The sequence below is a fragment of the Bombyx mori genome, chromosome 5, assembly GCF_030269925.1.
Source record: "Bombyx mori chromosome 5, ASM3026992v2".
NCBI classification, from domain to species: Eukaryota; Metazoa; Arthropoda; class Insecta; order Lepidoptera; family Bombycidae; genus Bombyx; species Bombyx mori.
Genome location: NC_085111.1, coordinates 12,948,757 through 12,974,507, shown reverse-complemented (window position 1 = coordinate 12,974,507; position 25,751 = coordinate 12,948,757). Strand labels below are relative to the sequence as shown.

The 25,751-nt window shown below is 39.4% G+C and overlaps 2 protein-coding genes across 4 annotated transcripts in view; one reads left to right on the top strand and one right to left on the bottom strand.

Annotated features, from left to right (window-relative positions):
• Nucleotides 1-18,877, bottom strand: part of LOC101736629 (cytosolic carboxypeptidase 1) — an 87,874-nt gene extending 68,997 nt beyond the window's left edge. For 2 of the 3 annotated variants that reach the window (XM_038011229.2, XM_062668742.1), the window contains exons 1-3: nt 18,695-18,877; nt 18,564-18,611; nt 12,811-12,945 (exon numbers count right to left, since the gene is read on the bottom strand). In XM_038011229.2, the coding sequence (XP_037867157.1) occupies nt 12,811-12,945; nt 18,564-18,611; nt 18,695-18,701 (190 nt within the window). In that variant the 5' untranslated portion in view covers nt 18,702-18,877. The remainder of the gene's footprint in view (nt 1-12,810; nt 12,946-18,563; nt 18,612-18,694) is intronic. The other variant, XM_038011233.2, reaches the window with a different exon arrangement.
• LOC105842200 (RNA-directed DNA polymerase from mobile element jockey) lies at nt 14,516-25,034 on the top strand. The gene is made up of 3 exons (XM_038011240.2): nt 14,516-17,950; nt 21,479-21,608; nt 22,885-25,034. The coding sequence occupies exon 1, from the start codon at nt 14,733-14,735 to the stop codon at nt 17,901-17,903; it is 3,171 nt and encodes a 1,056-aa protein (XP_037867168.2). The 5' UTR covers nt 14,516-14,732; the 3' UTR covers nt 17,904-17,950; nt 21,479-21,608; nt 22,885-25,034.
• Nucleotides 25,035-25,751: the final 717 nt, after the last annotated feature.

The following is a 25,751-nucleotide window of genomic DNA, read 5'->3' as shown; positions in this document are numbered from 1 at the left end:
GATGTCGGAGTGACCGGTTTTAAGGCAGAGCTTGATTTATAGAAACTAGAGGTCCCGCAGTAGTCGAAATTCGACTATAATTAATTGGAATTGTAAGTTTGTACACTAATAAGATTGTATTTTATACTTCTATAATCAAAAATTTCGCCAAGACTACACTATATAAATATTAACAAGACAAACAATATTTAATCTATTCTCAATTTGACAACAGACGTCAAGAACAAAAGTTTGACAATAAATAGTATGCATGAGTATGTGCGTCAAATCCATGGTATGTAGTGTGTGTAATGTTTTCCTTATTGATTTAATGTAACTTTTATGCATAATTAAAAAAAAAAATAGTATTGTGCACTTCTTCTCTATATTCTCTATAAGTGTGGAAAATTTCATACTCCGTCCGCGCAATTTTCGTAAAAAGGGATACAAAGTTTTTGCTTCACGTATTAATATATAGATAGCCGGGTTGTATTTAATGGTGTTTCATAATATGTGTATGTAGTTTGAGTATTCTAAATTTAAAACTGACATTTCATAATCCATGATTGTCGAGAGGTTTCTACAGTGGTCTTATCTAGAGTGAAATAAAATAAACAAATTTTTCTTTGAAGTCTTATTTTTAAACAATTTAGAAGGCTTGCTCTAGGTAATTAAAAATAGGTAAATCAGTTGAAATTTTATCCAACCATCCATTTATTAGGTTTTTGAGACACGACAAACGGTCACTGGATTCCCAATTTTATCCTAATTACTAACCAAAGGCTTCGCTCGTACTAATCTATATATATAAAAAAGACGTGTAGCACTCGGAGACTGCCGCGGTAAAGCTATTGCATAGCGTTTTTATCAACTTATTCAATTATAAACAATAATTTAATATTAAAAGAACAATAAAATAAGACCCGGCGAGAAACTCAGTGGGCTAACTTTCAATGAATCTGCTACATTGTGAGTATTCCATTTTGACCGCGCACTCACTAGAGGGCACTACATGGGATAGAGACACGCCTTTGGATGCTAGTTCTAACTCTCATTCGCCCAGAATCAACGGTTTAGCTAGTTTATTTTTAATGCCACTCCAATCACTGAATGAGTAGTAGGAGTAGTAATAAAATTCTTCGACTAAGCGATAGAAAATGGCACGCCCAACGCATTGTAATGTGATATAATTTTCTATTTTACAATTCCGTTTGTCGCCGATAGATGGCGCTTGACGAAAATCTGAATCGCGCTATCGTTGTGTTACCCAGGAAATTACATCACATATTTTGATAGTGCATAAATCGGCGTATAGACTTCTTACTTTAACACTACACAAGCGCAACGTGTAAAGGTGTTGAATGCGAGCTACATAGTAGGCGTAGTGAGGGGTGGAAGGTTTTTTTCGTTACGGAATTTCATGACTCCGCTCTCAAGCCGCGCTCAAGGCCCGCGATAAAATTTATGCAATAGCTTAAAAATGAGTTGCTGTTCGTTAGTCTCGCTAAAACTCGAGAACGGCTGAACCGATTTAGCTTATTTTGGTCTTGAATTATTTGTGGAAGTCCAAAGAAGGTTTAAAAGGTAAATAAATATGAAAATGCTCGGAATTAAATAAAAATAACAATTTTGTTATTCCTTTGATATGTCCCATTTAGCTTATTTTGGTCTTGAATTATTTGTGGAAGTCCAAAGAAAGTTTAAAAGGTAAATAAATATGAAAATGCTCGGAATTAAATAAAAATAACAATTTTGTTATTCCTTTGATATGTCCCCCGTCGGACGGATTTCTTTTGTTTGTTTTAAGTTTATTTTATGCAAAAGTTTAGGTCTTTTATTTATCGATTGAGGCACTACGGAGTCTGCCGGCTTAGCTAGTTTAGGATAAAATTCCCCGGGAATCGCTTTTTCTGGATAAATTAGATACCCTATGTTCTTCGTTATATACCTCCGAAAACATGTTTGAAAAATCTCATGATTATCAGTTGAGCACTTAGGTTGCGTAACGCGATAAACAAAATTATTTTCGCATTTATAATATTAAGCGTGGATGTTTGAATAACAATCTATTTGCCGAGTAGTAGCCCCATCGAGTGTCAACAAAGCAACCCTCGTCACACTCTATTAAAATAGCACGGTTCGTTTCATTTCCCCCCTGGTACAGACTGTACCCGTTTGTAACAATCAACCGATAATAAGGTACGTATAGAGTGAAATAAATTAATGGTAACACGTATCGAGGGCGGCACGAGATGGGACGGGCATTTTGGCCGGGGGCCGATTGCACCGAATCCTAATACTGCCTATCAACACGCGATGCCGCTATGCAGTAATGACACCTTAGTATCTGATTTTATCGTATTTCACGGCTTGATTGTTTCTCAGGGTCGCAAGACACGCACCGACCATTATTGCCGCAAGTCAAACGATGTTCTACCCTAAATTGGATTGAAGGTTTATGCCTGTGAACTACATTTGCTAACAATTACTTAGACCAGCTTATGAAACAATGGAGAGTAAGTACAGTTTTAGATAACACTTTATACGTTTCAAAAAATAATAGTTCTATAGATCTTAAAACTGAGTTCAGTATTTAAATTTTATGTGGAAATCGAATATTTTTTCAAACATCAAAATTTTGTTGAAATTTTGTTGTGTAACACTTTTCATGATTACTTCATTAAATCTTATTTAACTGTTAAAAGATAAATTACGATTTTATATACAGGAGACGATAACGATACTAGATAAATGACGTCGTCAGACACGTAAGACAGGTGGGCGAGCAAAGGCTCAGCCAAGAGGGGTGGGATTTGCTAACAACTGCCCGAGCGCCTCCGAAGGAGACCTAACAACTCAAGAGCAATTGTTTCGCGAATGAATCTACTACCAGATCGGAATCGCGACCCGCTGAGAAGATCCGGCGAGAAACTCAGCGGGCTGATGCATGGGTTAGGTTGCACGTCGACCTCTTTGTCGAGTTCGACGAGTACGGTTACCGGGGTCCCTAAGCCTGCCCCTAGTATTAGAGCTGAAGGCATCTAATGCAAAGGTTATTGGATCTGATGGATCCGTAAGGACGTGTCTAGGGCGTCGACGGTGACTGGCTCCTGCATGATCAGGATTCGGGGAGTAGTCAGCGGCGGCAACGATAAGGCGATTATCATGACGCATAGCCTTATCGAAGTATCGTTCCGACGCTGACTTCATGTATTTCCGAATTGATTCGAGGCCCAGGTCGTCGTGTAGGTCAACGTTCCTCACGAACCACGGAGCCCCGACAGCTAACCTGCAAAAGCGGGATTGTAGGGATTGGAGGGTGTCTATGTGTGTGCGGGCCGCGTGAGCGAACACCACACTCGCGTAAGTCATGACGGGCCTTATGCAAGTTTTGTAAAGTGTCACCTTGTTCCGAAGGGACATTTTACTCCGCTTACAGATCATGGGGTAGAGTCTACCGAGAATAAACGCGGCACGGTCACGGACTGATTTTATATGCGGGCGGAATGTCATCGATGCATCCAGGGTAACGCCCAGGTACTTGACCTTCCTGGCCCAGGGTATGGGTTGTCTAAAGAGAGTAATCGGGGGTGTGAGATTCCTCCTCCTAATCCGGGAGGAAATCCGTGTGGAGCTTCCCCTCTGAAATAGCACCGCAGTACTTTTCGCTGGGTTGATGTCTATGCGCCATTTTCGGAACCACTGTCCTAGGGCTAGGGCTGCGCTCTGAAGCTTCTTCGCGATTAGGGACTTATTTCTACTAGAATAGTAAACAGTCGTGTCGTCGGCGAATAAAGCTAAATGGGTCGGCGGCGACCGGGGAATATCGTTGACGAATAAGCTAAATAGGAGGGGTGAGAGGACAGAGCCTTGCGGGACTCCAGCTGTGAGAGGTCGTGGGGAGGAGCGGGTTCCCTCGACTCGATATCGAAAAGAGCGGTTCGACAAGAAGTCCCGTATGATGAGCACGAGACTATCCGGCACGCCCATGTTGAATAGTTTGAAAATCAAACCATTGTGCCAGACTTTGTCGAACGCTTTTGCGACGTCGAAGAAGAGAGCTCCCGTGTATAACGGTTTTGGTCGATTAAGCCCCACAAGAATGTGCTCCGTGAGGCGGTGCACCTGTTGAACGCATGAGTGATTTGTACGGAATCCGAATTGTTCATCGATAAGAATGCCCTTGGATGAGACGAAGTCTCTGAGGCGTTTGTAGAGCAGACGCTCATACAGTTTGCCTAGAGACATGAGGAGGCTAATCGGGCGGTAGCTCGTCGGATGATTTTTTGGTTTACCGGGTTTATGTATGCCGATAACGTCCGCTTCTTTCCACACCGCGGGAAAGATACAGTTCGCCATAGCGGCATTGAAAATAGATGCCAACATCACGATGAGTTGGACGGGTAGAAGTTTAATAACGCGGTTGGATATACCGTCAGAACCGGGAGCCTTGCGAGGACGTAGGTCTTTGATCAAGTCTTTAACTTCCATCGGGGTGACGGGTGGTAACGCATCAGAGGGTGGCAAGGAGGCTCTGCGTTCTACCTCACTGTCTACTAATTCTACATGAACAGGGTCCACGGATTGAGTGCTGGGCGTGCACTGGGTTTGCAATGTATCGGCCAGCAGCTCTGCTTTTTCGTCATCATCGAACGCCGCGAGTCGGCCTGAGGGGCCTACGAGGGGGGGCATACTTACTACCGTATCCGATTTGAGAGTACGAGCTAAGCGGTAGTAAGACCTTTGGGAGGGCGCGAGTCCTTCTAAGAAATCAGACCATCTGGCATCTCGGACTTCGGCGATGCGAGACTTTACGTCGCGTTGTAGGGCACGCATTCGAATACGATTTTCCGCGGTAGGATACCTGTCGTAGGCGCGTATCGAGGCGTTCTTAGCTCTAAGGAGTTCCCTAATATCGTCGGACAATTTGAAGCGGTGAAGGAAGTCCTCCGCTACAACTTGTTTCGATGACCTATCTAATGTCGAGGTGATGTGTGACGTTAAGATGTCTATGGCTTCAGCGGTATCCTGAGGAGACGGGATAGAGTCCGGGTTAAGCGGGAGCGATGGTGGATCAGATTCAGCCAGGCTGATGCCCAGCGTGTGCCAATCCACCACAGTCCTCGTGACGGGAACGGAATCGGGAGCGCGACCGAGCTTCATAACGACGGGACGGTGGTCTGAATCTAACTCTGAAACTACTTCGATCGAGTGTAAGCGCAGAGTTACGTTTTTTAATAACGCTATGTCGAGTATATCCGGGCGATGCGCGATATTTAGCGGGTAGTGAGTCGGGGTTAGCGGAGCGACGATATCGAAGGCGAGATCATCGACTAACGCGTCAAGCCGCCTGCCATTCGGGGTTGTGGTGTGTGAGTTCCACCTGATGTGTTTACAATTTAGGTCGCCCGCCAGAATGACAGAGCTCCCCATACCGAGCAGCGCCTCGATATCACTGCTTAGAACGGTCTTATCCGGTGGAAGATAAACGGACGCGATAACGATCGGCGCGTGTCCCGTCAGTGAGATTCGGCACACTGATGCTTCGATATTAGCGAGCGCGGGAGGATCGAGCGGGACGCAATGCAGGGCTCTTCTATAGTAAATGACGGTACCACCACCACGGGCAGAGAGCCTGTCGTTCCTGACCATGTTATAGTTCGCGATTTTAGGGTCACGGCGCGCGGGCTTAAGTAGGGTCTCCTGCACTAAAAAGATATCAATTTGGTGGTCACGCAAAAAGTCAGAAACCTGATCACGTTGATTAGCGAGACCGTAAGCGTTAAAAAATCCTATCGTTACGGATAGGGGCTTTATTCTACTTATATACGCCATTGATTACCGGCGGAGTGAGGGGAGGACGTACGTATTTAATGACGCGTATACGTCGGCGTATTCCTGCACAACGGCGATAAAGTGTTGTGCAGTGGAGGCAGCGCGAATGGCGTCGCCCAAAGCGTTAACGCGCTCAAAGTTGATCGACTGAAAGAAGTCGATCGCTAAAGCGAGATTGTCGGACGCGGTCGGAGGGCAGGTCGCGGGAGAGGGACGAGTTGCGGGGGCGGGACGAATCGCGGAGGAGGGAGTTGTAGCCGTGTTCGTGTACGGCAGCGGTTTTGCCCAGGCCGAGACACTGGGCACCGCCGCCGGAACGAACGCTGGCTTAGCCTGCGACGCAGAGGGTGCCGAGGCTTTGATGTCTGGGCCGGAAGCTCGGAGGCGGTTTTGGCGGGCGACGCGGCGATTTATTTTAGGGGCTCGGGGGCAACCACGGTAATTCGCGGGGTGACCCTGTGTTCGACACAGGACGCAGCTAGGCGGTTCCGTCGCGGTTTTTTGGTCGCGAGCGCAGAGGGCCGTGGCGTGATCGCCCAAACACTTAACACATCGGGGGCGCGCGTGACAGTTACGGGAAGAGTGCCCGTACAATTGACAGTTATGGCACTGGCTAGGAGTGCCTTTTTTATGGGGGGCTTCGACAGCGATACCAGAGAGCCTACAGACGGTCTGTGTGTTAAAGATTTTCTTACCCTCGGGGGTAGGCTGGAGAGCGACTAGAACCATATTATATGGCTCCCTACCGCGACCGGTGTGCATACGGTGCACAGAATTCACTGGTAGGCCTTGTTCTAACAGGTCGGCTTTTACGAGCTCTACATCTAACTCTTTAGGGATTCCGCGTATTACAACGCGGAGTTCGCGCTCCTCCTGGAGCGTATACGTATGGAAACTTATACGCTCCTTACGGAGGTAAGAAGAGAGGGCCCTATGGTCGTCGGGTGTTTGAACCTTAATTTGAATGCCGTTCGCGAGGTTACGGGCATTCGTGAAATTTATATTTTTGGCCTTAAGGGCCAGGCAAACTCGATCCCAAGCTGCCTTCTCCTGAAGGATAACCGGGGGAGGGGTCTGGGTTTTATTTTGTGCCACCGGACGCGGCGACGGAGTGGCACGGGCTGGGGGCGCAACGGGAGTCTGAGGGCGGGGGCGCGACGCGTTCACGGCTTTGCTAATTTTAGCGGCCGCGGGAGCTCGAGACTCCGCGGCACGCTTCTTACCCTTCTGTACCAGGGTGAATCCATCCGTCGATGAGGCGGGGGCGAGGTCGACCTCCATGTCCGAGTCAGAGTCGGAGCACGAGGAGGCGGGTGCAGGCGACCTACGAGCAAGTGTAGGTGTTTTAGAGGGCGCGACGGAGGCCGCGGATGATCGCTCAGCTGAAACGATGGTCACGGCGGACGACGCAGCAGCTTTTCTCGCCAGTATAGGCGACACGGGAGCGGCAGGCACGACAGAGGCTGCGGTGCTCAATGCAGAAGCTCTGCACACAGGTACAGGCGACGCAGGAGCAGCGAGCGCGGCGGAGTCCTCGAGAGGGCTCGCAGTGTGATTGGCCTTGAAGGCCAAAAACTCCGAGGCGAGCTGTGGGTGGCGAAGTCGGAGGAATTCCGCGAATACAGCGTCCATGATCGCTGAGTACCCAGGTGGGGCGGCCCCGGGTCTTGAAAACACTCGCCTTGCGGCGAGGCCCCAATTACTCGGACCTGAGCGGTTCTATTGAACACAGGTGGCAATGCGGCGCGATTACTACAGGACAAAGAAAAAGCACAACAAAACAGAAATTACGAAAAGAAACAAAACAAATAAATACTTGCAGGAAACCACTTTGTCGGCAGATGTACCACGAACACAGAAACAACAAAAGGAAACAAAACAAATAAAAACTTCCAGAAAGAGCACTTAGTCGGCAGATGTACCACAAACACAGGCCGCGCGAACAATGGCCGGGCTAACAAAAGCCGGGCGAACAAAGACCGGGCGATCGAGTGGACGATGAGCACGTCCGCACGTGACGGGTGCCTCTATCGGAATGACAGACGCTTCCTCGCCCTGAAGTCTTTAATTTTTATTCTTACATTACATTAAACGAAATGACGTCATCTGAGAGTATTTTTGTGATTTTGCCATTAGGATTTAAATTAGATTTGATACAAGTGATTTAGATTGCAAGTCTTATTTAAATTCGGTGTGCCTTGGTTTTTATGACTTCACTAAAGTTTTTTAAGAGATACGAATAATTTTCTACCATTGCTACAAAAGGGGAACTTATATGTCTAAGGGAGGTATACTTGGTGGTCGTTCCATATTTTTCAAGACACCCTGTAGCCCACTGAGTTTCTCGCCGGATCTTCTCATTTTGTCGTGTTTCCGATCCGGTGGTAGATTCTGCGAAGCACTGCTCTTGCTAGGGTCAGTGTTAGAAACACTCCCGGTTTGAGCCCCGTGAGCTCACCTACACGTCAAGGAGAAGCTGAAATAGCTTCTCAAGGCTATCAGCATAGGTAGGGAAAAAAAGACACCCAAAAATTACTTTCGGAAACTTACTTAAATGGAACTAGTTTAAGCATGAAAATAAATTGTATACTTACGTATAAATGAAGACATTGAAGCAAAAGTTAAAGTTTTGAGAGCTTACGCTCAAGTTATCAACATTCGTCAGACATGCAAACTTCGTGCCTGCACGAAACTTTTTAAAAGAATTGTTAAGCTTTTGCGTAAGTTGTAAGCCTAATTTAGATCTTATCCGGATTAATGTGTTGTCTGTCTTTGAAAATTGGCACAATCGTGTATTTCGCAAACTATAGAGCATTTAAGAATATTCGGTAAGTTAATTACTGTAGGTACTTCAATTATCACTTTCTGGTATTTTTGACGTTTCGCTGTGAGATGCCGCAGAAAACAATTTTGGGCATCACGCCAACATGCAGTTACTATAGCAGTACACTAACGTGTTAAATTTTAATATGATTTTAATGATATTGCGCATTTATTCAATATGTGTTTTAATCTAATTCTGAATTGTTCAATTTTTTATATTTTAAATTTTATCTTAAATCTATCAATCGATTTTCCAATCCAATCCAATCTAAATTTCCAATCTTATCTTTAATCTTTCAATCCATTTCATTTAATTAATAAATGCAGTGTAACGAATCCCTCAACCTTTTTTTAAGTCGACTCTCAATTCATTGGTCCATTATGTGTATTATATTTCCCTACTTTCAATTCTAATACTGTGTTTAAAATTTCGAATTCATACTTTAACAAACAAATCTTAGCACAGATAGGTCAAAGACAATCGTTTCTATTATAATTTAGATAGGTGAATGACCTGGTGTATTGAGAAGCAGATTTTACTATTATAGTTTTAATAATTTACAATATTGAGACTACGAAAGATTATATTTTTAATTAAAAATTCAGAAGATACATCGGAGGTATTGAAATACTTAGATAAAGTATGAAAGTGTTTGTATGTTTATATTTAAAATAATAAAAACAATAAAAACATTTTTATGCAAAACTCCAAAGAATTAATAAGATTTAATAAATTGGGCATATCACAAGAAATAAATGGTCTAGACAAAAAGCACAACTACGACCGAATCAGGAAACAGTGGAACATTAATTATTCCAAAAATGGTTTTGGAATGCTGATTTATGCTATGGACAAAGTTTTATAAAACTTTTTCGGAATTAATTTATAGACGCAGTTTAAAATTTAAATGAATTTAATCCAGTCTTTTTCAATATTTTCGAAAAGATTAAAAATGTAGCCTGGGTAATTAATAAATACTAGTGGTCCGCCGGTAGTCGAAATTCGACTATAATTAATTGAAATTATAAGTTTGAATAATATTATGGTTCTATTGTCAAAGACTATTTATTATACTTCTACAATCACAGATTTCGCCAAGACTACACTTTAGACAAATATTAACAAAGACAAAGAATATTTAATCTATTCTCAAATTGACCATAGACTTTATGCAATAAGAAAAATTTGACAATAAACAAATAGTATGCATGCGTGTGTGTGTCAAATACATGGTATTGTGTGAATGTTTTCTTTATTCATTTAATGTATCTTTTACGCATTGTTTTAAAAAAATATTAGCATTGTGCACTTCTTCTATATATAAACTATGAGAGTGGAAAATTTCATACTCCTCCGTTCGCGCAATTTTCGTAAAAAGGGGTACAAAGTTTTTGCTTCACGTATTAATATATAGATATCCGTTAGTAAGCTAGAAATTTTTAAAAAGGGGGAGCATACATTATTTTTTCATAACCGAATCTATTGACTGTGTCACTGGTATTTTTAAATACAGTGTCATTTAAATAAAACTTGCCACAGTTTTCATATATATCTCGCCGTATTCTTATGAAGAAAAGTGCACTTCTACTGTTTTTGACGGTATACACGAGCATACGACCTACCTGACGGTGGGTCACCGTCAGGTAGGTCATTTATGGACAGCAACAATCCCAGGAGCAGGAGATGCCACTGTCTTTTTATATTTTATTAACTTGTATTTGTTTTTAATAGTAGTACCTTTGGAACCGTATTTAACATATTATATTATTATAATATATTAAACATAGCATTTTTCCAGACCATCAACATTTGAGATATTGGATAATAGCATTAAAATATTTGATAGGTACTATAACATGATGATTATAGCTAGTAACATGAAATTAGATTAATAATAATAACACTTTATTTAACACCATATGTACAGAGTGAGCAAATAAAACAAATAATAGTCGGTGACATAAATTGGCGGCCTTATCGCTGAAAGCGATCTCTTCCAGGCAACCTTGCAGGGAGAGGAATGAGTGGACTGGACGGTGCTATATCATAATAAACTTACATAAAAATATATACATAAATACACATGTGAAAAATAAATAAATAAATAACAATTAACATTGAAAACGTAAATTCATACGTTTATATTTGGGAAACGATTGATCAAATACGTCATTGCCCAACGGTGAAATTCTTTTAAAAATCAATGAGTTATTGTATTAGCACGACGCCCCTTTAAATTTCAAATGACGAAAATGAAGTTATTTCATCAATACGGAATACTGAGTTATTCGGAATATAACTATTTCTTCTTTAGATAAATGTTGGTGAAAGAGGAAAAACGTTTTAATACTTGACAATCAAACGCAACTTTACTTATAGACAAAAAGTCAATTGTTAATGACAAATAAAAGAGTACATCATCCTTATCGTAGTTAGTGTTTTCTGGAGCATGCCGCGTCAGAAATACTGTTCTTCACCCAGAGATTAAGTTTAAGGTTAAGTTTCGATAGGATTCAACGCCTACTACAACGCATCGACTCGCACAACTTTCTTTCACTGCTGATACAAGACCATGGAACCCTTAGCTAAATAAAGCTAAAATAAAATAAGTTTGGAGCCATGCAAAATTTTTTGGAAATATACTGCTACTATGGACAGTAATATTTCGAGGTCGTTTATTCACATCTTTTAAATGCCTTGTTGTTATTGGTAAATTTTCTCTGATTTACTCTGTTTTATATTGCTTGCTGAGGCAACAGGATTTTTTTATTATTGATACGATTTGGTCACATCCTAAAATCGATTATTAATTTGATGATTAAAAACCGAAATCGATACAAATCGGATATTTGATATTGATGCGCTTATCTATATATATAAATAAATAACCGTTAGTTGTGTGGATAATACTTATAAATTAATCGCATAATGATGCGATTCAAAATATCGTTAGAATGAAAAATTGCCAATAAAAATCTTAATATAGATTAAGATGTAAACTGTTTGCGTGGGTTCGAATACACAATCAGCGCTGCAAACGATATTATGTACGAGTATAAAGTTTCATCCGCGCTTAATTAGTACTAGTAATTGAAAGCATCACGTAGAATGTCTTATCAAAATTATTAACGAGAACATGTCACGAAATGTCATTATACAGCTCAAAAGTGTCTAAACTTATGTACTGCAACCTGTTGGGGATGTATTAAATTTAAGATATTTAAATTTAGTCAGTTTCTTTAGAGTAACTCAAGGAATATAAGTTCCTATTATCAATTGTAGGTCTGGTCTATTTAGTCTGTGGCTTGGTCATCAGTTTTAATGTTGTAGAGGTACCCCCACATAATATCGGCGTTGTCAAACCAAAATCTGCTTACTATGTGCACTTTGAGATTTTTACTTTTTGATCTTTTCGTATAGTTCACAGCCCTATCTACCGTATAAAAAACTGTTATGTGTCTTTAGCTTTAATATTTATCTATAGCTTTCATTTGATATAGTTCTTAAAAATCATTTTTATATAAAATGTTATACGACTATGTTTTTACTCGTTAATTCAAAATAGAGTTTTTGCACTTAGCAGATTTTGGTTTGACAGCGACGATATTTTATTGGTCAAGTCAAATTCACATCACACTTATAGTTACGTGGCGAACTTTTTAAACATTATTTTACTTTTAGATATAAGTTACGGCTCTCCCACACCTTAAACCATCGCAAATACGCATGGTGGTACAGGCTCATAGGACCCACTACTACAAGTAATTTGTAAATTTTAGCCATTTATCTGTCATCCTACCTTTTAAACTGGAACGAATTATTGCTTCGCGGCAGAATTGGGCGGAGTTGTACTTACCTGTACCTACTATATTCCGATGAATCATAAGTCAAAAGCTTTTTTACTGGTGGTAGGACCTCTTGTGAGTTCACGCGGGTAGGTACCACCACCCTGCCTATTTCTGTCGTGAAGCAGCAATGCGTTTCGGTTTGAAGGGTGGGGCAGCTGTTGTAACTATACTTTGAGACCTTAGAACTCATATCTCAAGGTGGGTGGCGCATTTACGTCGTAGATATCTATGGGCTCCAGTAACCACTAAACACCAGGTGGGCTGTGAGCTCGTCCACCCATCTAAGCACTCATAAAAAAAGACTAATATCACAAATTAGCTTACCATGTGAAGTGAGACGCGCATTGATGCGTGCGGTGATAGCGCGGGCCACTTCGGTCGCGTCCGGAGAGCGCTGCTGGTGCAACCTGAGCCGTTCGAAGAGGCAATCCGTCGCTGCATCGTCCGCCATACGAAAAGCTGTACACATAAAACACGATTGAAGACTGAACTTCTTTGATTAAAAAAAAAACGAGAACAATTCTGTGATTAAAACGTAGTTAGTTTTTAATCATGTCAACAACTTTGAAAATGTCGTATGTAATTTTTTACTATCATAAACCGTATTATTAGTATTTATAAATATATATATTATAGATTATATTGAATAACATTGCTGCTAGCTTATATATCTAGTAGCTGCTACCGACAATCGTACCACTTAAATTATACTCATGTGTTTAATTATCCGATATTAAAAATTGTTTGATATGGTAACGGACACGCTTCTCCTGTTTCTTTTATACATTTAACAATTTGCAAAATTTCGAAATACTTAACAGTTTTCGGTATGGACTACCACAAATAAGGTGTGTTTTATGTATATTCGGATTTAAATATTCGTCGTCAATAGTAATTCAATTTGCCGATTAATGTATATTAGTGGGTAGATAATATACATATTAAAAGCGGATGTTACTAATTCATTTTATTTGTTTTGTGTTTCTACCGTCCTGCATAGTTATATCATCAAGCAATATGCGCTCCGGTTTATCAGAGCATAGCTATTATTTAAATACGGCCCATCTACGTCAGCATTTATAAAGCCATCATATGAGGATAGAGATAAAGAAAAAATACCAGCACTACTTTTAATAGTATTTAGTATTACATTTGTAGCATCCTTAGATGCTCAGAAAATTGTGTATTCATATGTACAATGTATCTATGTAAATCGTATTGTAATCAATTATACTGTTTTATAGTTTAGAATTAGCTAGTTATTCTCAAAGGATTCATGAATGTTTTGTAAACAACAAAAAAACGCAATACGTCATCATTATGACATGTAATTTTTTTAAGCACTCTACCTAGTATAGAGCACTACGAATGTGAATAAACAGTGTCTCTGTCGAATACAAAATGTATTTAATAAAACGTACTTGAATGTGATGTCTTCTATGTCGTATGTGCGATGTTATATGTTGGTAAATAAACAGTGTGTGTTGGGAGCGTTAGAGCGCGTGGTATGCGCCGAATGGCTGCCAGTGACTGACTGATTTTCCTCGCCCGTGCCGATGTGAAAAGCGGAGTTGCGCGGCGCGGGCTGGCGGGCGCACGCTCGGGAAATGTGTTTCCCTTTTGGTTTATGAGCGCACATTATAATTTTATGATTTCGTTTGACCGTCGGACGATATCTAAGATTTTAATTTAAACGATGATAGTAGTACGACTACCGGTTTATTCTAACAATGAACGTATCGCATCTGTCCGACAAAACATATTCTGTTATGGTCTTGTTTATTTTTCATAATATGTAGGATATTTTTCTGGTTATTATTTTAATATAACCATCTGATAGTAAAATCAACCATCCGATGTTGAAATAATGTTTGCGTCCGTAAAATAGTGTGAGACTCCCGTTGTATTCCAAACTAGACTGTACTGTGGTTTGGATCTATCCAACACGGGTGAAATAATGTAACCCACGATGAGGGAATAACAAACACTACATAGTATAATCGAAGCTATATATAACTCTGCCATTGCCGGTCCCAAGCCCGGATGAGAAAAGAGGAGGGTTGAGTAGAGCTGGACATTCCTACCGTAAAATGTCAACGCCGAGCACTGGGCGGCGGGAAATAACCCAACCCCCGGATCCAACCAGTGACCCGGAGCGGGACCAGTTGCCGTGAAGGACTAAATCCCTTCAAAATACTGATGTGGAAGGACGTGGGAACCCACCACAATTACATCCCAAGAGAGTCATGGACAGAGAAACATTTGAAAGTGATTTGTCGGGTGATCCGGCTGACGCCCGGCGCCTTTCGGTACCCGGGCCGGATGGTGTGAAGTATGCTACCGAAGCTTCCAAAGAGGCGAGCCTTCAGGCCTCTGCAGAAGGACATGCTACTGTTGGCACTAAAACTACAAGAAATAATTTCTCAATGCGATCCCATCAGCGCATTGGCACCTGGAACGTTAATGGGCTGCTTCAAGCAGGCAAATTGAGCATAGTGGACAAAGAAAGAGAGAATCATAACTTACCTATCTTGGGCCTCAGCGAAACACATATACGAGGCCAGGGACATTTCACGACTTCGTCAGGTAGCACACTTTACTTCTCCGGGTTAGAAGACTCTAGCCGGAGCGGCGTTGGAATACTTTTACCACGGAATATGAACAAATTTGTCCTCGGATACAATCCGGTGTCGGATAGGATAATAACAATGAAACTGAACACCAAACCCTGTCTCCTCAATATCGTTCAAATTTATGCTCCAACAGCTCAGTCCACGAAAGAGGATATCGATGGGTTTTACGATGCACTTGAAAAAACCCTAGACGATATTCCAAGTAGACAAATCACAGTAATCTTGGGAGACTGGAATGCCAAGATAGGTAACACAGAATCAATTCCGGAAACTAGCGACGTCATCGGGAAGTATGGTCTGGGCACTAGAAACGAACGTGGACAAAGGCTTGCGGAGTTCTGTATTGGTAGAGGTCTGAGTATTACGAATACAATGTTTCAGCACCATAAGAGGCGACTGTACACATGGAGATCTCCTGGCGATCGATTCAGAAACCAGATAGACTATGTATTAGTGGACAAGCGCTGGAGATCTTCCGTAAAAAATGTAAAGACCTTTCCTGGGGCCGAATGTGGTTCTGATCACACACTGCTCGTCGCCTTCTTCTCCCTCCGGCTTAAAGCTGTCCACCAAAACTCACGACTCAAACCTAGATCACTAAATCCAATAGAAGAAGCTCATTTTCGGAATTTGATTGAAACAAAGCTTGCCAAATCCCCTTTATCACTGAGGGAGGATGCAGAATCTATGTGGATGAATCTGGAAAGTAAAATAAATGATGCCCTTGAAGATGTTACCTCTCAAAGAGAAAAAGATCCCAGGAGATCCACATGGATAACAGACCAAACATGGAGCCTAATCCAGCGCAGAAAAGATGTCAAAGCCAGAGGCCTACAGAATCCTGAGATACGTAGGGAATACTCTGAGATTTGTAAAGCAGTCCAAAGAGAATGCCGCAGAGACAAAAATAAATTTATTATGGGCATATGTCGAGAGGTGGAATCACACGCGCTAAAGCTGCAAACTTCAGATCTGTTCAAGAAAGTCCGTCTGCTAAGTAGAAAATTCAAGCCCAAATCTTGGGTCATAGAAAACTCTGAAGGACTACCACTGCATGAACTGCACGAAATCACGGAACGCTGGCGTGGCTACTGTGAGCAACTCTATAAAGCTCCCCATGAATCTACCGAAAGCCGGTTCGACTGGAAAGATCTTGAATTGGAGCCTAATATCCTGAGATCAGAGGTAACGGGTGCAATCGACCGGCTCAAATCAAAGAAGGCTCCCGGACCTGACGATATCACATCGGAGATCCTCAAGGCTCTTGGTGACAATGGCTTGGACGTACTCCATAAGATTTGCAATCACGTATGGCAAAACGGTGAATGGCCCAAAAACTGGACGCGGTCTGTAATTATCCCACTGCACAAGAAAGGTTCAACTAGAAAATGTGATAATTACCGCACCCTGGCCCTCATCTCTCACGCTAGCAAAATTCTTTTACATGTAATAAACAGCAGGATTCGTTACTATTTGGACTGGCAGATCCCGCAGGAACAAGCTGGATTTGTAAAAGGCAAGGGCACGAGGGAGCAAATACTGAACGTGAGACAGATTGTGGAAAAGTGCTACGAATTCGACACGCCGGTCATCATGTGTTTCGTTGACTATAGTAAGGCTTTTGACTGTGTTGACTGGAACTGCTTGTGGGATGTCCTCACAGAGTTGGGGGTCCCTCGCCACCTTACTGCACTCCTTCAGTCATTATACTACAACAGCCAGGGAGTAGTGAGAATCGATAGGACTGCATCTGACTCGTTCAAATTTCACAAGGGCGTGCGGCAGGGCTGCATCCTGTCACCCATCCTGTTCAATATTTACGGCGAATACATCGTCAGGAAAACTTGCGATGGATGGGATGGTGGTATTACCGTCGGAGGCTGTAAAATCTCTAACTTGCGCTACGCTGACGACACCACTCTCCTGGCAGCCAGCGAAATCGAGATGGGCAAGTTCTTGGACAGGATGGAGCGCATTAGCAAAGACCTCGGACTCGCGATAAACAGATCTAAAACAAAGGTCATGATCGTTGATCGCACAGGCAGACTGGAGCTCAGCGGTACACTTAATTTAGAAGTAACGGACAACTTTGTTTACCTGGGCTCCAACATCAGCAACAATGGCTCTTGTGAACCGGAAATTCGCAGACGGATTGGGATGGCAAAAGGTGCCATGTCTCAGCTGGACAAAATATGGAAGGACAAAAATATCTCTATGAACACCAAGAGCAACCTAGTCCGCACACTAGTGTTTTCAATATTCATATACGGAGCAGAGACATGGACTATAAAGAAAGCTGACCGCAATCGGATTGATGCCTTCGAAATGTGGTGCTGGAGGAGGATGTTGGGTATTCCCTGGACCGCACGCCGCACCAATTTATCCATCCTAGCTCAGTTGAAGATCCGGACTAGACTCTCCACCATTTGCATGCGAAGAATTCTTGAATACTTTGGCCACATCGCAAGGAAAGACAGTGACAACTTAGAGAAATTGATGGTCACTGGAAAGGTCGAGGGCAAGCGACTAAGAGGCAGGAACCCGACCCGTTGGACGGACCAGATTCGTGCAGCCCTGGATACCACAGTGCACGATGCTCTGCATTCAGCTGCAGATAGGAACAGATGGCGGTGCACTATAAAAAACAATCTGTTTCAAGGCCATGACCACGACCCTCTATCTATCTATCTATCAGCCCATGGACGTCCACTGCTGGACATAGGCCTCCCCCAAGCCTCGCCACAAAGACCGGTCCTGCGCTGCCTGCATCCAGCGGATCAGTAATGAGGAAACCGACGCAAGGAGGAGGAGATAATCGAAGCTTAAAAAAAGTGTGTAAGATCAAAATGACGTTCAACCTAGTTGAAGGTCGAACGCAATATGAATTTACACGGACACCATTAATGTGCTTATTTCTGTCACAAAGCTTCCATACAAAAAAACAGCTTTATTCGTGTTGTAGAATATATCAGCCATGTCAACAACGTACCACCGGGTGATCCATTAGCTTATTTGCCAATCCAAACCAATTAATTTTGAAATATCAGCACAATTAGATGTACAAACAACAATATCCAGTTGCGATCCAACTGCTAGTGTTCAAAAATACACACAGATGTTTCTTAACTACGAACACTTCCGATTATTTTCGTGGAATGTAATAATTTCGTGGAAATCGTACATAATTATTCCTTAGATACTGTTGTAACCTATTTTGTGCTAATCTATAATGCAAAGGTCAATTTTATTAAATTGCATTGGCACTGAAGCAAGCAGCTTAAATGGAATGAATAACTAGAAGTTTAGAGTGCAGTGGAATTTAGGGTCGATCTTTTAAATAAAAAATATCGATAAATTTGAATGGTAATGGCTTAAAAGACAATCTAACAAGCTCCTTTCATATAATATTGAATTTAAATTACACAATTCACCTCAGACACTTACGTTTTTTCCTAGTTTTCTTTATGTCGTTTGTTTGGGCCGATGAATCAGCTGCGGCATACGAATAAAAAAAATTAAAAACAAATAACTATGTATCTATGTATTTGGAATATGACTGAAGTTCGTTTTCCCACCTGACATAATATTGTATATCAAATTTGATTCTGCTTTTTTTTATCGTAACACTTTTGATTTTCTGAAACACATTTCATCATAGATTTTAGAATTATTATTCAACATTTAACACTGAAACTTGAAACAATTTTTGACACGTCTCTCCAATCATCCACAATATTTCGACACTGTCATCATGCCAAATGTTACCTCTATGCTCCAGTCTTTTTGCTTATAAATCTTTTTTCATTAATCTATTAAACCTCGTTTTATTTTAAGAATTCTTTAATTGTTAAAAGTCGTTAAATTAGTTATCAGTTTACATGTTGTGGTAATTTATTTATTATAAAAAAAAACACAATATTCCTAACCTAAAAGTACATGTTATTATCCGCAATGGTAATTATAAGTTTTCTTGCTTACTTTGCTTTTTCTTCTTTCTTTTAAATAATAATTGATGAGCGATATTTGTAGGGTTTCATTTTATAATTTTTGGTTTTACGGTTTTATATCTTACGGTTTTCTTTACCAAGGATGCATCACATTCCTAAACATAGAGTTTCAAAAATATTTTAGCAAGGTTTTTTCTTTTTAGTGCTATTGCATTTTTAAAAATGTATTCGGTTAGAAATATAATAACTGTACCAAATAAAAACATTTACGTTAAAGCACTATTAATTACATCTACGAATGGCGAAAACCCAACAAGATATTAAACATAGTTGTCAACCCTAGTTATCCTTCAGTTAATACACACATTTGAGTCCACGGCATATTAGCACCGAGTCTTCAAATCTATGATCAGCATTGGTCTGTTTTGCAATACCGATAGAATTAATGTTATCATGATTATATCTAAACTCTATTGATACTGTTACTAATGGTCATGTAAATGTCAAATTCACCGCTATTGCATTCGAAGGATTGAAAAAATATACCACAGATATATAGTGTGGATGATTTAAAATCACTCAACAATTATAGTTACGGAAGGCGTGTTATTATTTTTGGAATTTAAACATATTATACATATATATAATTAAATTAAGAAACAGTTACATTACATTACAATGATTATATTACCGAGTGTGTTAATGCTAGTTATGTACTGTAGTATTCAGTACATGTCTACACGTGTCTACGTAGTATTTTGTTAAATAACACTTACTTAGTTATGAATTTTGTAATCAAATGAGCATAGTTCTCTCTAAAATTTCACCTGTAGTACTGTGCAGCCTGTAGCTAAGTATTTCTGCGATTTTCGGCAGATCCTCGTTCCATCAAACAATACAACATCTTAAGGTCGGCGACACACAGATATTTTCCCAGTTTGAAGTCGACGTGGCCTAAAGGAGATGACGTCCGGTACATTCATATCTAGCGATGCAACGGTGTTCGAATGCCGCAGGCGGGTACCAATTTTTCTAATGAAATACGTACTTAACAAATGTTCACGATTGACTTCCACGGTGAAGGAATAACATCGTGTAGTAAAAATCAAACCCGCAAAATTATAATTTGCGTAATTACTGGTGGTAGGACCACTTGTGAGTCCGCACGGGTAGGTACCACCGCCCTGCCATTTCTGCCGTAAAGCAGTATTGCGTTTCGGTTTGAAGGGTGGGGAAGCCGTTGTAACTATACTGAGACCTTAGAACTTGTATCTCAAGGTGGGTGGCGCATTTACGTTGTAGATGTCTATGGGCTCCAGTAACCGCTTAACACCAGGTGGGCTGTGAGCTCGTCCACACATCTAAGCAATAAAAAAAAAGTTATTTTCTCTAGTCGTAATGTTATTTGCCACCTCACATTAAGATTATATCGGTCACCCTAGTCCTCCTGCGAATCATATAGAGCAGTCAGATCGAAAAAGAGCTAGTAGGTATGTGTTAAAAGTATTTGAATTGTTAGATAGCCTTTATATTTATTCAATAACATAAAATAACTGACGAAATTTTGTTTGTCCGGTGATCATGTTTAGAAAACAAATTAATCATTGTGTATCTAATGTTATTCTACTACAGCACCTTTATAAGAGCTAAGCGGACAGCTTTTTTTATTTATTTAATGTCTTTGTCTAGGTGTTTAACTGTATAAACAAGATTTCAAATATTTTTGTCACAGAATAGCCAAAGTATTTGATAAAATTATCATGTTTCGTTTTCAAATTTACATTATGAGTGCGCTTTTTGCCATAAAATTGAGTTATGTTGTTTCGTCTCCAAATAAGAAATTAATCAATCAAAGGGTACGGTATTACGAAGTGATGTGATATTAATTTCGACGATGAAACATCGATGTTTTAAAATTATATTTATCTATGTATTTATGTATCACCACAATTCTGATATTTGCGATGAATTCTGTGTTCCAATTTGACGGTTGCGACAGTGGTTATTAAATGTAACTTTAACTTCATTCCTCAAGGCTTGATTTTGCTACCATCACATTTGATTTTGATGCGAGGAGTCTGGTCTTGTTGTACATCATCTCTGATAAACATTTAACAAATTATGACAATAAGAAAGCTTTCAATTTTGTTTCTATAAATAAGCAATAATATAAATGAGACAATTTTATTAAATCCCAGCATTTGCATGCAATAAAATCCAATGGTAAAAACATACAGGGAAGAAAATTGAAATTAGTAAAATCCATAGATAACACCAATGGGAATGTTCACCTTTAGAGACAAGAACGTAGTCTCAACTACATTTGAATAACTGCTATATCAATCAGATAGCAATATAATATGATATAATTTCTTAAGTTTACGGCTGTTGTAGTAGCACGTTTGATTTCAGAATGCAATAGAACACAACATGGGACATTCCTTCAAGCAACATTTTCAATTGATTTTTAATAATATAGAGAGTAATAAAAACTTTGAAAATTTACAACCGAGAGTCAAGCGGCAGGTCAGTTCGGGTGCAGGTATGAAAAATGTTGCAAACCTAAATATATTTTTTTAACTGTAACTGTAATTGAACTTATTATACTTGATACAAGATATCCTTAATATAGTTCGAACGGTGTAGCACGAGAACAGTTCCTGGCGACAAAATATTGATTTGTGATTGACTAAAACTTAATTTTTAATAGCCCACAAAAATTACCTTGTTAACTTTAAGTTGTGTTAAATTTGATTGCCCCTTAAGTTCAATGTCTGAGGCGCGCCCTTGTCTAGCCTTCTCCACTGCTCCATAAATATTGATCCCAGTCTGCTTTATTAGAGACATAAAAGAGGCATAAAGGTCAATTAAATGGATTTTAAAATATCGTATTTTTTGTTGTTTTTTCAGGGAAATCAATTACTCGTAGATTTGATTAACCTCGATATCGCCCGTATAGAATTCAATAGTTAACATCCAGTTATGATATGAGTCGAAACTCAGTACGAATTCCGACGTAACCCCTAGTCCGGTCGAAGAAAATATTATTGTTTGTTTGTTTACATAAGTTGCAAATTCAATACGGGGTTGAATTATTGTATTCATGCTAAATAATATGTATCTATCTTCATTAGTCAATATTTTGTTGTTGTTTCTCTAGATGGGCAGACAAGCTAACCATTGGTTAAATTGTCCTTTTTTTATTGCTCTTGTATGCAGACGAGCATACGGCCCACATGATGGTGAGTGGTTACCGTAGCTCATGGAAGTCGGCAATGCCAGGGGCAGAGACAAGCCGCTGCCTACCGTTAAGTCCTCTCCACAAGTCTCGTTTGAAGAAGGACAGCACCCGAATATATCACAACATGAATGCAACTGGCGGATGAGCTCACATCCCACCTGGTGTTAGGTGGTTACTGGACTCTACAACGTAAATGCGCCATCCACCTTGAGATATAAGTTCTGAGGTTTCAGTATATGTAGGTACAACGGCTGCCCCACCCTTCAAATCGAAACGCATTATTGCTTCACGGCAGAAATAGGCAGGGCGGTGGTACCTACCCGCGCGGACTCACAAGAGGTCCTACCACCAGTAAAATCTCAATTGTATTGAGTCGCACACTTAAAGCTGAAACATTTGACTACTTTACTGCAAAAATAGAAACAGTGCTGAAATCAAGCTGTACTGTTTCAAAATATGTCCTACCACGAATTTAATGCATCTATGTAAGGTTGATAATACTGTACCTACTTAATTGTGTCAATTTTAGCCAAAAAAGGAAATCTTAATTAATTAAATTTTTAATGATTATTTTAAGGTAAATTCATTGAAGCAGCGAAGATGCCACAAATCAAGGTATTCCGACTGTTCCTGCAGATGTTTAAGAATGGATGGGCCGATTCGTACGTCGGTGGAACCGGGCCATTGGATCCGCGAATCATCCGGCCGGTTCTCTATCTATTCAAGGATAAGATTATACAATTCTTTATGCCCGAACCTGGAGTAGAACATCAGAAAAAATCGCATTAGTTCATACATATTATCATAGCTTTGTATATTTGTAAACAGTATTTAAAATAAAATCTTGAGCTATTTCTAAGATATCCGTTTTAAGCTAAGAGCTATGTATAAAATTATATTATGTTGGATTCATTTGATATTAGCTGGATGAAGCTAATATATTTAAATATTGAGCCATTTCCTTTAACTGTGTTAAGCGGCTAACGATGCGCTATTTTTAAAATAATATTATGTTGGATTCGTTTGATATTAGCTTAAGCTAATATATTTAAATAAAATATATGTACATATATAAAAACTTATTTTTAGTTTAAGTCCAATACTTATTATGAACTAATTTGCTTACTATTCTCGTTTTCTACGCATACCCATTTTACTGGTGGTGGAGCATCTTGTGAGCCGCCCTGCATATTTCGGTCGTGTCTGTCTAGGTATATTCTGTTTATTCTGCAGTAGGTACGTTAGTTTTAATGTCGAATGAATTATTATTGTAAATTGCTTATAATTCTTCCCTTCGGTTTTCACGAGTCGTCCATATATAATTACTACTATCTTAATTATGTCTTTATGCATATCTAAGATTCTAAGTCGTACATAAGATTATAAAGTTTTATATTAAATCTTCTAGAAATAAATCTTTTAGATTACGGCTTGTGATGTCCGCACGAAAACTGGGAAGGAAACGAAACGACGGAAATTCTAAAATTTACAAAACAAATGACAGTTCTAGCCGTAAAAGCGTTTTATAATTAAATTTACAAGTTCAATGAAAAATAAAAAATAAATGCGTTTTTTTTATTAGCGCAGATCTTCTTCTTCTTCTTCGTCGCTTTCTTCATTGCTGAAGGTCATGTCCCTGAAACTCGACCGTTGCCTGTCTCGTGATCTGTTACGTGAAGCAAAAACTTTGTATTCCTTTTTATGAAAATTGCGCGGACGGAGGAGTATGAAATTTTCCACACTTATAGAGAATATAGAGAAGAAGTGCACAATGCTAATATCTTTTTAAAATAATGCATAAAAGATACATTAAATCAATAAAGAAAACATTCCACACACTACATACCATGTATTTGACGCACACACGCATGCATACTATTTATTGTCAAACTTTTGTTCTTGACGTCTGTTGTCAAATTGAGATTAAATATTGTTTGTCTTTGTTAATATTTTTTATAGTGTAGTCTTGGCGAAATTTGTGATTATAGAAGTATAAAATACAATCATAATAGTGTACAAACTTACAATTCCAATTAATTATAGTCGAATTTCGACTACTGCGGGACCTCTAGTATAGTTTAAAAGCTAAAAAAGCTTATATACCTAGACCAAAAATATTAAAAGAATATTATTTTTTTTCGCCTTGGTGTTCTTGACATCAGGCAATAGTTATAAAGTTATTGTATTGACCAGTTGAAATTGGTTGGAAATACTTTGAAAGATTCGATAACTAGATACAGGACAAACTAATGAATAAGTGCTAAAAATAATAGTACATGTAATAGGTATTTTTTTGGTAGAAGCAATTAGAGCAGTAATACCAATCGGTTTGATCTAACAACATACTCTACCGCCAACAATGAAGTCCGTAGAAAAACGTGTAAGATTTCTGGTTTAATTAACTGGTCTGACTTGGGCAAAATGCTATCGACTGATTCTCTTTTGCCAGGAATATCTTTTTAAATACTAAGTAAATAGCATATAAGTAGAGAAAATATCTCTTCTTGAGATTGAAACCTCATTAATTGAGAATTTGTTGAATGAGAAAAAATCCTGTAAATGAAACATATAACTATTAATAGCATACACAATAATTTGTAAATGATTTGGACGTATGTTTGTAATGTTTTCTTGTTATTTCCATGGGAAATTTCTATACAATTAGCAATAATCACATTCCCTTTCCGGATTTCATTAGTCTAAATATATAAGTATTTTATAAAAGTCTATGGTTTTTTTTTTTTGAAAAAAACTTTTTTTTTATATTGTTGTTTTTTGTTTTTATATAAAGTCTATGTGTGTTTGTTCTCTATAGACTCCGAAACGGCTTTATCGACTTCGATGGTGTTTTCAGAAAATATTTTGTTTGACCTAGCCAGTGATTCGGTGTTTGATAGTGATCGGATCAAAGTCAAATCAAATAATGATAAAAAAGCGGGCCGGGTTTGACATGTATAATTCTAATTATTTTTAAGGAAGTAATCAATTATCTTGATTTTACAGCATGCAATACCTTACGAACAGTGCGATGATCTAAATTTACTTAAATCACAAGTAATATAAAAAGCATTGGTAGAAAAAAACTTTAAAGCTTAAAAATAAAATTACATGTCTACTCAGTTGTATGTTAATTTAAAAACCCGTTCATTTTATGCCGGTGTCCATAACTAGTTTTCATGCTATTTATTTTGATACGTCAATTCGTCAACACATGTGTGTGTTGTAGGTATTTACTCGTAGAAGAGCAGATGAAAGTATGGTGTTTGTTTTCGAATGCTTTTAAGAGCAGTTTTGGTGTTCTTGGCTATAAAAAAACTAGAAAAGTACAATTTTTATTAATTGAGAAATCGTTCACCATCTTCGTCAGCAGCCTCTTTCAGTCCACTGTTAGACATAGGCCTCTCCCAAGGCAAGTGAGAAAACAGGACATGTACACATTTGAAA